Source organism: Poeciliopsis prolifica, unplaced genomic scaffold, assembly GCF_027474105.1.
Source record: "Poeciliopsis prolifica strain line A6 unplaced genomic scaffold, Auburn_PproV2 SCAFFOLD028, whole genome shotgun sequence".
Lineage (NCBI taxonomy): Eukaryota > Metazoa > Chordata > Actinopteri > Cyprinodontiformes > Poeciliidae > Poeciliopsis > Poeciliopsis prolifica.
In genome coordinates, this window is record NW_026562403.1 from 888,100 (window position 1) to 902,990 (window position 14,891).

Below are 14,891 nucleotides of genomic sequence, written 5' to 3' on the forward strand. Positions count from 1 at the left end.
AATCTTTATCTTTACAACTCCAAAGAATACACAGTAATTATGGATACATCTGCAAACCAGGGCAAGGCTGTTTGACCCTAAACCCATGAATATATATGAAGAGAATATGGCTGCTGCAGCTCATATTATTTGACTTGTGAAAAAGTAAACACAGATCTATTTGACATTTGAAACCATGACCTCAGAGTTAAAATCAACAAACATGCCGAGAATATTATTGCGCAGCACTCTTTACACTTTGAAAGATGGACCTAATTATTCTTTAATCAGTATTCATTAGTTTGCTGATGTATGTGTTCATTCACAATTTCAAAAGACTTGAGCTTGAAACAAAATCCAACGTATTCAGATTGACACTTGAAACAAAATGGAGGTTGTATCGTGTCACCTAGCCACCCTGGTCAATTAAACACCTCCCACTACAGCTGCCTTCACTCAAAAGGCTCATTAACCTTTCTGACCAACCACCAGTCACAATCAGAGAAACCTCTCATCATATTGGCCAATCCAACATGGGCAGAGCAGGTCAACACCCACACAAGTGACAGGGAATTGAATTGCTTGAGAGAATGTCGTCTATCTGAGGGTTTGAAAGATATTTGTTTATTCACAGCTGGTGAGTATACCAGGCTTTCTTCACAGGCTTGAGAATAAAAGTCAAAGGTGAAATTTCAAGAAGTGAAAATTATTATATTTCTTTTTTAGCACTATACCAGTCTGTCCTTAAAATTAGGTCAATAATGAAGTAACTACTATGTTTACATAACATGGACCAAACCAACTTTAGATACAAGTTTAAATTTAACGAATGAGGCTTGTTTGTCAGACTGAAAGTACCTTTTAAAAATAACAACCTTTATGCAGGAATGAAACATGCTTTATTCAAGTCCACATTTCTACATATAAAAAGTCTTTCTAACTCAGCCTCTGGTGAAAACACATGATAAGATTTATTTTACAAAATTACAATCCAATCTGAAACCTTATATTCATCAGGAAAATAACGGCAAAAGGTTTGTTTCAACACCTAAATAAATGTGCTCAACACATTATGAAGACTGCCCTCATCAAAGTGTTCAATGACATCCACATAAATGTTGGTTCTGTTGAATTAGTGAAACATTTGACACTATTGACATATTATTGAAGCAACTGGAGAGCTTAGTCGAACTTTCAGGTAAAGTGCTTTACCCATTGGAGTCTTGTCTGAAGAACTCGCGCTTCTTTATAACTTTTCATCGGACCAGACAAAATCCCATTCGAGGAACTCCAAGTTTACATCTTGGACCACTCTTAAGTAATATCTACATGTTCCAGACAGTTCAGGTCAGAACAATTAATGATATCAGTTGTCATAATTATGAAGACGATATATTATATTGTTACCACGTGACTCCAAATGAAGAGATCAGGCCCAAAATCTAGGTTTAATAATGGCCTCAGATATCAACACACACTTATCTTTAGCTCAAATGAGTTTTCCAAATAAACAGTATCCCAAAGTAAACAACCAAGCCGGTTGCAAAGTGGCATCAGGACAACAAATTCATAACTCTGAGTTACTCTCAAACATTTATGAGTAGAGCTGACAGGGTGTGTGAGCAGGACAGCCTGAGACCTACCTCAGAGACTCCAGTTTTGTCAGAAAGAAAAAGCCAACATTAAACTTCTGATAGTTTGTAGAAAAAGGCTCAAAATATTTATACAAGTCAAAGGCAATTTTACCAGCTACGTTAGAAAAAAACAAGTTCTAAATTTAAAGTAAAAAAAGACTATCGTTATTATTCTCATTATTCTGATAACACTAATTGCCCTAAAATGGTTAATCTGATTTAATGTACCAGACAGTGAGAAAAGAGGGTTATGCATCTATTTTATGTAAATACACACGCTTCTGCATCATAGTATTTAATAGTGCCACCTGTGATATTATCAACTCATATTCAAAAAAAGAAATAGCATCTTGTTTTCCTCCAGTGTTTTTGAAAACTTTATATTTTTGTGAAATACTGGGACTCCAAAGTTTATCATCTACCTGGGATTTTATTGTTAATATACATACGTTAGTGAAAGAAAATAAAAATACCACTGGACCTTTAATGTGCTTGCCAGCACAGCTGCAGAAATGATTTCCTAAGAGCAATTTTATGCAGAACAAATCAAAAAACGCACAATTTAAACCTGTTGTGAGATTTTTGAATCAATGTGGCACTCACTCAGTCTTTTAAAAAATTTTAAAGGGAGCAGCAATACATATCTGAAGAAGCTTTACGATCTTGCTTTTCAGACCCCTGGTTTCTAATCTACTGGGTTGATCTCCCAGTTCCCAAGGGATTATAAAAAATGTCTGCAAACCTCAAAATATTTGAGGCAATCAACAACTCAACATGCATTTGGCGTTAGGATGCAAGAATGCGAAAACACACAAGCGAATGGATAAAAAGGAGTGAAATACGAAGAGAAATAAGGGGATCGGAGCCGTGCCCATTTCGGGGGTGTAAAATATGGAGAAGTGTGGATCATTGGGGGAGCTGCTCTGCCTGGGGGAACAGATGAAGGGAGGACACTCTGCCAAGATCTCTCCACTGAAGGGAGAGCTGAGGGACTGGAGCACTATGGGAGGAAAAGTGTGTGCCTCGCATGCTGCTCTCCCCAATCTCAGTCTCACACGCTCGCATTGACACGTCCCAGGCACTGCGCAGCAGAGGGAAATTGCTGCTGACAGGGCCTTGCAAACTTTCACAGCCATTTAGAAAGACTTACTCCCACACTTTTGTCACAGGCATTTATTGCACAAGATACATGATATGAAAAATTAACATTTTCAAACTTGGCACCGTTTTTTTGTAACCAAGTTCGGCTTAAAAAACCATTCATAATTTTTCGGCTTTGCGATCGGCCCTGATGCAGATGTAAACATGAGATGTGCCAAATGAGACCATGAGATTATGAAAATGCACACTTGAGAAAAAAAAGCAACCAAACACAACTTTGTAAATTTCAATGATACTGTATGACTTTCTAATCCAATAGAAAGCGCTGCCTGTATCACTATCGGCAAAACCAATGAGGTGAAGGAGCAGAAGTTCTGGGAGACTTACTATACCTTTATGTTCACAAGCAACCAGTGCCTCCAGTAAGCAGGGTGCTGGGAGCGTCTGGGAGCATCAGGATCAACCATCACCAGGACGTACATCTTTTTCTAAATGTAAACAGTCAAACATATACACATTATTACTTTTTAGACGCAGGCTTGTTTTTATTGGCTCCAAATCCGGTTCCAATATTTGGCTTAGGTGTGCTGTTCAAAATATTTACTTTTTCATTACTTTAAGACCTTCTTGTTCTCCATCTAATACAGTTATTTTTTGATTCAGTTTTGTGATTCAGTTGTTGAGTGTCTTCTTGTGTCATTAACTTTATTTAATAAGTTTGAGATTCATCAATCAATCAATCAAAGCAGAGGTACTGATTCATAATGACGCATCAAAATGAAGGAATTCCACCATCTTTAGACTATGAAAGCAGGCACTTTGATTTACTTTTGTGAGTTTTATAATGAAAGGTTAGGGATGAATGTTTTTATGCACAAATGTGAAAAATCTCTTAATTGCTTCATTTTCATATAGCTTCAAAACTGCCACCTCTGTCCAGAAACCTGCAGAAATGTATTCCCTCCATTGAGTGTTTATTGGTCTCGGAGAAAAACTCAGAATTGAAAGCAAGATCAGTGCATCTCTCCAACAAGCTCCCAAAGTAAGATTTAGGACTTTTCTTTCATTGTCTTTCATTATCAAATTTAACTGTCAAGCCTAAAATATTGGCTTAACATGAAAAAAAAAAAACATTTTAAAAGTGATAAATATGTGAGAACATCAACTGTAGCTGATTTTCTTATTCTTTTCTCAAACAAGCGCCGTCCCTTCTGTCATTACTTAAACTTAATATCCTTCCTGTGACATAAACAAAATGACACCGTTTTGGACGCGACACCAGAATCGTCTCGTTAACATATTCACAGTAACTTTCTGCCACTTACCAAGTATCTTTATACCCCTCAATCTGTCAATGGAGAGAAAAAGCATCTTAACTAACACTTGATCACAGTTATTGGACGATGATTTGGCGGCTTAATTGCCGGAAAAAAAAAAAAAATCTTCATTCTGTCTGTCCCTAAAAGTTAGAGAATTATGAGAGCAGATTGAATTATTGCAAGAGCACATTTGTCATCCCTGGTTTGGTGCCCAAAATCTGCCAGACCATATGATGAGCTTTTTTTATTTTGTTCACTTCCTCTACAAACAGCGACACAGTGTCCCTCTTACAGTATATGCACTTTCAATTGAAGCAAAGACCATAATGATATCAGCACAAACACATAAAAAAACAGGTGCAGCTTTTCTTACGTTCTAATGCCGACTGCCAAATAACACTGTTGGCGGTGTGGTAAAACATTTTCAAAGGATCAAATGCTTCCCTGTAAACAGAAATCTTAAATTTGTGTTTGTTTTGTCCTATGAAGACATTCTTACAGGCCTCAGAAAATTATCCTAAGCCGATGTACTTGAATGAGATAAAGAAGTAGTCATGTATTTTTTTTCTGCAGATGCTCATTTTCAGAAGGATTCTCTGCCTACCTGACAAGCAGTAATATGCGTAAACAACTAAGCCTAATAATAGGATAATACTGTAGTCTCAGCGATAGTGCCTGCAGGTAACATCCAGACACACCAGTAACAATAGAGCCTCCTCCACAGCCTGTCAAAAGTGACTCTATATCAGTGACCCCCCCGGGCAGCTTACCAACCATGACCTGTTGCCTTCTCCAGAGTTGTAATCCTCATTTTTACATGTTTGCTACCAGGCAGGGAAAAAAAAAGTGTGATAATGTAGTTATACTAATATCTAAGTCAGACCCCGATGCTTTCAGAAATAGCACGGTTTCAAACAACAGCACATGCACACACAGCCTAAAAGGCAAATTAAGCTTTTAATTTAAAAATGACCTCCAGTCACAATTACTATTGAACAAAATTGCACTTTTTTGGATATTTCATGAAAATTACCCTGCATGCAGATACATGCTATTGGATATGTTTAGATTTTTATAAAGCTAAATTTAGTACAATATTAAAAGCGTTTCACATTAATTTCCTACAGTAACAAGAGAGAAAAAAAACACCAACCTATTTATGGTGACCGTTGAATTTCTGTGCTTTCCGCATATATTCAAAGCTTGAATTTCTACCTGTAACATTTCTTTAGCTACTAGTCCAGCTGGCATGGACAGCAAATATAATACAAGAAGCTCCCATCAAGCTTGCACTTCACACATTGTGGCATGTACCCTTCTATCTTATGCAGACATTTTTTTTTCCTCCATCTGTCAAAATTCACATTAATTACACACAGATATGTGTGAAAGACTCCAGGGAAAAACAGATGCATACTCTGCCATCTGAAATAATTTCTCAGGGCTAGAGCAAACTAAATGTATATCAATTGCTCCATCCTGGAAGCGACACAATTTCTCTTAAAATGTGGAGCTTGTTTTTCTGTCTTACTCCTCTCAGGATCATTAAGTTACTCATTAAGATTTTCACCTTGACAATTATGTAAAATTAACCTTTGCTGGAGCTATTTAAATCTAGTATTTAGGATTAACTCTAGTTTCCACTTAAATTCTTGGTATCTTGCACAGGTATTCATATCCCTTAAACTTATTTTGTCCAAACACTTTGCAAAGACACTGGTTTAGGTTTTGACTTTGACTGGGCCATTCTGACATATGAATAAACTTTTATCAAAAAATATATTCAGCATTGTTTAGCAATAGTTTATCAAAACTATTGCTAAACATTTTATTTTCTTCCAGGATCACCCAATATTTATTCCATACTATCAACTGTCTGACCAGCTTCTCTCACTGAAGCATCCCCTCAGCACTATGCTACCACTACCAGGCTTCACCATGGGAAAGGTATTTTCATGCTGATGTGTTGTGTTATTTTTCCTCAACCCATGATATTTTGTATACAAAGCAGTTTTCTTTGTAGACCCTCCACGTTTTGTGACAAAATATAAACTGAATGGCTTTTTTATTCACACTTTTCCAAAAATCTCAGTCTTGTGGTTCCCTTGCCTGTCTTGTCAGTTTTGATGGCCATGTTTTGGTAAGTTACCAGTTGTCCTATGCTCTATTTTCAAATGCTCAATATCAATGATCAATATATGCATCTATAAAGTTAATCCAGAAAGTATTCACAGCACTTCCTTTTGGTCAAGTGTTGTTATCTTACAGACTTCTGACAAATCAGAATAAATTCATTTCCTTCCCTCACACCTTTACATATAACCTTGTGTTGGTCTATCACATAAAATGTCCATAAAACATAGTGATATCTGTGCTTGTAATGGGCCCAGTGTTAAAATTTAAATGAGAGCAAAGACTTTTCCAAGACACTAAATATCCAATATCTTTGTTCTCTTTGCTGCACATTTAATTTACATGTTTACAGAAAGGCTAGAAGTCAGCTCCCAAATGGCTAAATGTCATAATAATGAGAGAATCGGAAGCAGAATAGAAATCTGTTCAGGTATCACAGAACTCTGCCGGGCCATTATGCAGCAGGGGATGTGAGAGCCTTGGGTAAAAACTGGAGGCGGGGGAAGATTGAGCCTCCATTCTCTTGGGATTAACCTCCCACTGCCTGCTGTGATCACAGCAAAACGGTCCACTAAGACCACACCTCAGATGCCGCCGGCTCAAATCAACCCTGCAGTAGACTGGGAATCTCTAACTATGGCCCTGGTTGGTGGTAGAAAGACAAAAAGGACTTGGATTCATTAAGATCACTTAAAGAAGTAATTTAAATGTGACCAAAAGAAACGTATCAAAAAATATGTTTCACTGACGTATTTACAATACTCCATGACAATATAACCAAACAGATTTGACTTTTGCTATAAAGGAGATGCTAAAGAACAAAGGCATGGGGAAACCAGAGCCTCCAAGGATGAAAATCTACTTGATTACCTCTGTGTGAACTCTGCTGGGGATGAGAACGAGAGAGATGGCTAATCACTGCTCTCGTAGAGAAGATCTGCAAACTGATGACACTACGAAGGGTGAGGGTGAGTTAGTGAGAGGGAGGGAGAAGGAAGAGGCCCCTCTGTGAGTTTACAAGTTCATGCTTTATCCATGACCCACCACCAAACTATGTCATCTGTGCAGAAGTCCATTAATATGCCTATTGCTTTACCCTGTGTCTGCTTTAGCCATTGTATGCAGAGCAAACCATGTGCAACTTGATGATCAACTGTTCTCAGTGCTGAAACCAGAGCAAAGCAATGCATTGATCCCAAATCCCTGTTTAAGTAGCAAAAATACTTGAACTCATTTGGTAATTAACAGGTATCTGTGTTGTGATTAAGAGGCAGCCATGGCTTAACAACCATCGACTGCAGCTTAGAGTGAGGTGAAAGATCAATCTGCAAATACAGAAAAATGTGAGCTTTGAAGCAAAAGCTGAAGAAGTAAATTTGTCTGAGGAAGGATAATATAAGGAACAGTTTCTGTTTTTGTAGGATAACAGTCTGATCTCAGAAAGTTTAACAATAATTGAAAATTTAATTTATGCAAGTCATTCAATTCAAAAATTGAAACAGATTTTTTTCACATAGGCGCTCATGTATAAATTAAGCAAGAAAACTGGCCTATTCACTGATTCCTTTAAGTAGCGTATAATTTCTGTAAGTTTCTCTTTTATTGATCTTATGTAATTTTCAAATCTTCTAAGGAACTTCATTTACATTTAAATAATTTAAAATAACAGAAAAAAACACTTTTATGTATATTACTCAGTGTATAGTAACTAAAATAAATTTGTTAATTCGTTAATTAATTGAGATACCGCTACATTACAGTAACTTTAAATTAAAGTCAACTAAATAAACCAACGAGACATGGTTGACAAAATGTGTTGATTTAGAAGCAGGAGACAAATGAGAGTGAAACAAAAATGGATGTTCACAGAGGAAGTTTACTACTGTTAACACTGTTAGGGTCAGAAGATGAGGTTAAACGTGGTAAAGGGGGGGTCAGAGGTCAGCCTGATAGCAGTAATTGAATCCAGAGAAGAGAGTAAAGTACTATAGAGATGAGACGTCGAATCCAGGGAGGCTGTGGCACTCACCTAGAGGTCACCAACCTTCCAGGTGTGAAGGTCCTGATTGCCATTAATAACAGCACATCCCCCACAACTCATCTGTAGCACCTTGGGAACCTTATTGCTGTTCAGTACAAGCAGTATTAAAAATACCTCACTTTTCTGCATTTTAACACACAGAGTACATGGTATTGCCAAGAAAATGCAACTTTCAGACAATGTGATGAACAGTGTGGTATAGAACCTATTTATGATCAACTACATTGGAGAAAGCCTAGCATGCACCGATCAACCACTGCGTAATTTAAAGTGTCTTATTTATTTAGGGACAAAACTTAGGCTGGCTGTCATGTCAAAGTAAACTTCACAAGTTTTCTGATAGAAAATCAGAGTGTGATAAGATTATTGATGATAATTTACTAGTTACAATGGACTGACCTATTTATGTCCAGACATAAATTGAACCTGAATTTGTTGCAGAAATTGATGTCTATCTAATCTGAACGAATAGACAGATTTAAGTCCCCAAATGTTCACCACTGTGGAGCCATACTCCAAAACACTTGCATTGTAATTATGCAAGTGTTGTTATATCAGTGTAAATGACTCAGGGTGGTGAGAATACATGCATGCCACACTTTTCAGAATAAATCCCCCCAAAAATAAAAATGAAGTTTGTTGTTGTAATGTGACAAAATTAGACAAACTTTAATGAGTATGAAAACTTTTGCAAGGTAATGGAAACATTTCACAACAGTCAAGCTCAGCTGCAGACCTTAATTAATCACTGATGATCAACAAGACACAAAATAATGACATATATAGAGCGTACCAATAGTTCAGTGTTTTGTATCAAGAGCTTTAGATGATAGTGTGCGCTGCTCACTACCTCCAAACCTGCCTATTTTTAAACGCAGCGTCCTCCCACACAGGGATGGAGTGTGAAGTGGCTTATAAATCCACACTTTGAGGAGCCACATGGTCAGAGGAAAGTCACGTGTGGATACAACTGCGTATTCTCGGGCCACACAGCTACTAGATTTCTGCTTGATAGCCAAACAGAAAGAGCGGGTGAGCTTTGAAGAGGCAGCAGTTCAGGAGAAATCAGAGCAGAATACAAACACAAGTTTACATAATAGCATAATCTTGTTTTCTTTTTGATCATAGAAATATGCAAATATGCTGTATTTTAATCAAATTAACACATGACAGAAGGCAAGATGAGACAATGGAATACATTTCATGGCCTACAGTACAACTGCGATTTTTTCCACTCAAAGTAAATTCGATTTTGCCCCTAACCTTCAAAAATAAAAACTACAGCTCCTCGATAAACTTTCACAGTTAAAGGCAGTCTCTCCTGAACTTTGTTTTTTAAGTCTTGCACTTCTGATCTGTAGTTTGTAACTGCAATAAATCCTCTGCTACCAGAAAGATGGTTCACAGTCTGATTGAAGCTTGAGGGGGGTGAAGGAATTAGTAGCAGCCTGAGGAATCGTTTCTGCATTTCTCTCAACATTGAAGACTTCTTTCAGCGCACCATGTTTGCGAACACAGCCGTGCTCATGTTAAGCTTATTAGTCACCCTGGATGCGATCTTGCTAGCTGAGGCTTTCAACACTTTCTAGTGGTGGCTTTACACACATACACCTACTCACTACCGTGAAAGCATTTCTGCAAAATGCACATGCTCAGACACAGTAACTACCACTAACAGGTACACTGAAGTAGCAAGTGGCCAGGTGCCGGAAAAGTGAGCCTCTCTCTGTGCTAAATGAGGCAAAAGGGAAATATTTTTGTCGTATAGTTTGACTGCTGAGAACACAACAAAGTCAAACAGGGCAAATTGCAGCTCTGGATTCATATCCATAATTAATCTGTCAGCCATGTCACACACCAGGAGTCAGAAATCTGCTATTTTTCTGTTATTTTACCACCAAGACGGCTGTAAAAGTTCAAGTGTGAGCACATTCTCACTTCTCCTGCAAGATATCTGGGAATCAAGTTTCTAAGAGGTTTTTAGTAGATGCATGCAAAGTCAATAAATATCCACTCGGTTCAGCAAATTTGAAGACATCAAGTTTACATAGGAAATGATTAAAAATTACTTGTGTTGTGAAACGAATCTAGTCGTGTTTGTCACATTTTATTTTGGCAGCGACTGAAGAGTGAAAGACAGAAAAAAAAACGTTATCAGTCTTATTTCGACAGACTGTCTATGATTTCACATTGTGCGGATAAAATAGATAAAGGAGTGCGACAGTTGCACTTTGCGGAGCTGTCGCAGAAAAGCATCATGAAGCAGACACAGTTCTGAAGACGAAGGGAAACATGCTGCCATGGAGGGAGCTCAGTTGTAAGCACTCTGACACCCATTCCTATTTGGCCAATGGAGCTGTTAAAGGTGTCAGGGCTGTTCACAGGCACTGCGTGTTTCACCAGCCAAGATGGCTTCCACCTTTTTTCTATCATGATTAATTATGGTTTCTGATGGTAGTACAGTGAGAAAGTGTAAATTATTCCCACATTTTCTTGTGTGCCCTTCGTTCAGTCACTTTTGTGTAGGAAGATGCTATTGACGCCATCCATGGAAGCTGACCAAAAGGCATCTACATGGGGTGGCAAACTCTTGTGCCTATTAAAGGGGTGGAAGAGGTGGCGATGGTGGTGGGTCCCTGTCGTGTGGGCTGAACCTAGTCCAGACTGCCAGTTGAACGGCCGGATTTTCCAGTATGGAAGTCTTATTTCAGTGGGCGAAGCTGGGTGTTGAGAGACTGGGAGAGAGGACAGCCCAGTGCTTGGAAGCTCGAAAAAGAATATTTCAAACAGACAAGCACCGTCTGTGTTCCAGTGTCACCAGCCCACCCGTCTGACAATCGGGGCCATGTCATCACGGGTTCTGAGTAATTCAAGAAAAGCCATTAGGAAGATGTGGTGATTTCAGACGTCACAGGTCCCAAAAGCAGAAATCGCACGTAAGGATATACGACCTCAGAGTTTGAGCATTGGACAATAAATCATGATGGTTTTAACTTTTTATTTTTCTTTTAATCAAAACCAATCCAGATTAATCGCTGATTAATTTCATAATCAAAATTATGAGAGTGAAAAAGATTGTATCCAATAAGAAAACTAAATGTGGTTAAAAAGATGCATGTGCAGAGCAACTCTTGACAGGCAGCGTTTAAGATGTTTATGTTTAAGACAGCTTCATCCCTCATGCTGTCTTAAATGCAGCATTAGGAGTAAACTGCCATTGCTTTACTCTTCTACTATATATATTTACATCAATACTTTTACAAGAGAGAAAGAACTCTTGTGATTGCTCCCTTTTACTCATTGGCTGGGTAATGTAAGGAAAATTATAATTTACTCAAAAGTCCACTTTTAATTGGTTAATTGTTTTCCGTTAGAGGGCTTGGGTTGAAGAGAAAGTACCCAAAAGTCTCATAAAGCTGTTATTCCACAAAGATGCTGGATCCCATTAAATCTAGCAGCATTATAATCCTGGGATACAGTATCCTTCTGAAATGTGAGCTATGTTGTGTTAGCATTACAAGATGCTCTTTATTTGTTATTCACTCATCATTAATGTGTGCTATTCTTCTAGTAGAAACACTTTTTGAGTGTGCACTAACAGTAAAGAAACCTCCAGACTGTTAAACCCAGAGGACGAAAGTCCGCCGTCTGTCTAAAAGGGACCACCATGGCAGTGCTGATCAGATGTGTCTCTAAGACGAGGTGACAGAAGGGAAGGTACAGCACATCCCATGAGCAGCTGATTCGAGGGTTAGGGTTGGACCTAACCAGCACTTTGTCCTATTGTCATGAGGGGATGATGCTGTAAATGCTGGCAGACCTCGTTGTGGTTTTTAGCCCAAACCTTTCTGCTAAATTACGCTTGGTTTTTTTCAACCATGAAAATGATCTCCTCGTTTACATCTGAGAATTAAACAAGACTGTTGTCAAAGTTTAGGTTTTTCCTCTGCATTTTCTTCTAGAAAAAGAGCCCATCTGCTGCAATGCTCAAACACCATTTTATTTGGGGGCAAGTGCTTTCTTCCTGAAAAAGTTCAGGCTGCTGTAGATCCTCAATCATCCAAGGGAAACTTAACATCAATTCACCTTCAGATGAAATGTGTTATTTCTAGCAATATTATCACAATTAATTCTTTTCCTGATATCATGCAGCTTGAATAACCAGTTAGAATTGATTCTTTATGAGACTCAAGTCCTTGAAGACTGCTCATAGTTGTTATACATGACAAAAGCACAGCCAAGTCATTTAACTATGAGTCTGAACAATAGGAACAAACACATCAACAATACAGAGCTTTACGTTGAAGCCTTAACAAAATCCACAGTATGGTGCATTGCATACAAACACAGCTAAAAAAAATCCTTAGTTTGGAGAAGAGGCTGAAATAAAATGATTCCTTTGACATATCATTTTGTGCATGTTGATATATTTAGTTCTGTCAGAGAGGACATCACAGGGAATGGCACTTACATCACAATGCAAAAACTGTTATCAGAGGAGGTACAGGTTTATGGTTCAAGGGCTCGTCCATTCATTGAGAACAAGCTCAGCGTCTCTGCCTGACACACTGATCAAGACAGCACAAATAAAACAGCTCCACAGCTCCATCTTTGCCTCTCCCCTAGGGAATAATATAGCACCCATCTGAATGTGGCACATATTGAATCAATTCCAGCGTTGATGATTCATTTGAATAAATCACCCTGTTTTAATTTTTTTATTGCCAACTTGCATGGATACTGAAATAAGGAAAAAACAACTGAAGAGAGGAGAGACAGGTGACAGTAGAGTAAAGGACTGCTAATCCTCAATCCCTTTTCAAGTAGCAATTAATGACTACAGAAATAATCTCCATATAGATGTTGTTGCAATTCTTTTTTTTTTTTTTTTTATTTCTTGGTCAAACAACCTGGAAACTCGAGCAGATCAAAGCCAGAGGCGATGCGGCTGCAGCCAGAGAGAATCTTATACTGGATTTGCATTGATGAATGCACAGCAATAATTCAAGTAGGAGAAAGGACAGATGCTGGTTTGACCTGTTATAAATTCTCCATCTGATCACTTAATAAACTTGGTCTAGCGAGATAGATTTTTCAAATATGGCTCATCCTTCAGACAACTCTCTGTTAAATCTGAAGAAATATCAAATATTTCAAGGAGAAAAAAGAACTTTCAATGTGTTCCACAGAAAGATGCACGGGATCAGCCTATTGGCAAATATGAAAAATCAGCAGCTTGTGCGATGAAAGGGTTATATCCGCATTCAAGCTAAGAGACATACTCTAACATACACAGACACAAATCCTGTTGAGCAGAGCTGAGCACAGATACCCTACCAGCCCTCCGAGGCACAATTAGGATTTCATGGGAGGGGGGGGGGAATCTACATTCCTGTGCACAAGAAAAAAAAGTCCTTTCTCCAACCTCACAATAATATCAACTATTTACTCAAGGAAAAACCTGGAGCACCACTCAATAGGATTTGGACAAACAAATAAAAACATTAAAAAAAATACAAAAACAGAGGGAAAAAAAGATCTAAATTTAAGCTCTAGTTGTTGACAAAAAAATTTTTTCAGAAAACCCAAAGCTAAGCCTCCCAGTTCCAATCAATTTCTTCTATTCTGTGTGGTTTTAAAAAGCAGCAACCACTCGTAGTTTGTTTGAAGTGCTCGACTGTGTGGAGTTCTGCTGGGTTCAACAGCATTTTGTATGGACTCCCTTCGCGTATGATTATCACACCTGTCAGACATTCAGTCCCAGTAACAAGGGGTCAAGTAGCTGCCAGTTTGTATAAGAGAAGAGAGCGCAGAACACTTACACATCATTTTATAATGTGAACTAACAGGAACAGTACATGGTTATAAAATGTGCTGCAGTGCATGAAAAACAGAGTCAAAAGAAATGATCTATTTTTCCATTTTAAATGCAACACAGTAAATTATGATGTGTTGACTGGATATTAACAGAGATCATTACTTGAGACAATTAATTGAATTACTTTCTTTAGTGCATTGACATGAATAAATCACTAATCATATGAAGAAAACCAAGTGTTATTTCTCCAAACAGCTGTGAGTACTCATTATCTGTAAACATTTCAACTGTGTGAGGTTCACACCTGGTTATGTGGCCATGTAATGTAAAAACAAAAAATAGCTGGAGGTGAGCCAGCTACAGCACACTGTTTCGTGTGGTAATAGAAAAACTAAACAGATAAAAACAGGAGCATTGTGCAATAAAAAATACCACACAGGGTTTCCCCTGCGGTATTATAAGCCTGGCGGGCCACCAGGATTTATTTGTGCCCCCACCAGGATAAGCATTGCTTATTTTTTTAAGTCTCTTCAGAATGTTTGCATTTTTTAAGACTTCATAGTTGCTGTTCAGGTATTAATCAAACACATAATTATCAAGTGACATTTTCAAATTTTCTGTCATCAACGTTTTTGAACTGGAAAACAGGACGGCTGCTGGATGAATGACTGCCCTTGCACCCAACCATCAGGTTTAACAGGTTTCTGGGTGAAACCTTGCAATGACTAGGTTTGCTGCCTATCTAAGCTGACAGACTGGGCAAAGAAAGTTTTATTCATAAAAGTAGCAAAGAGCCCATCGGTAACTCTGGAGGATCTGTAGAGAAGCAATTTGTATATTAAGCCTAGCTGATGCGCGGTTCCACC

General features: G+C 38.1%; 1 protein-coding gene across 1 annotated transcript in view; it reads right to left on the reverse strand.

Annotated features, from left to right (window-relative positions):
* LOC129371957 (phosphatidylethanolamine-binding protein 4) overlaps positions 1–14,891 on the reverse strand; it is a 60,608-nt gene that overhangs the window by 34,205 nt on the left and 11,512 nt on the right. Inside the window, exon 4 of the mRNA XM_055048875.1 lies at positions 3,107–3,202. Within this exon, the coding sequence (XP_054904850.1) occupies positions 3,107–3,202 (96 nt within the window). The remainder of the gene's footprint in view (positions 1–3,106; positions 3,203–14,891) is intronic.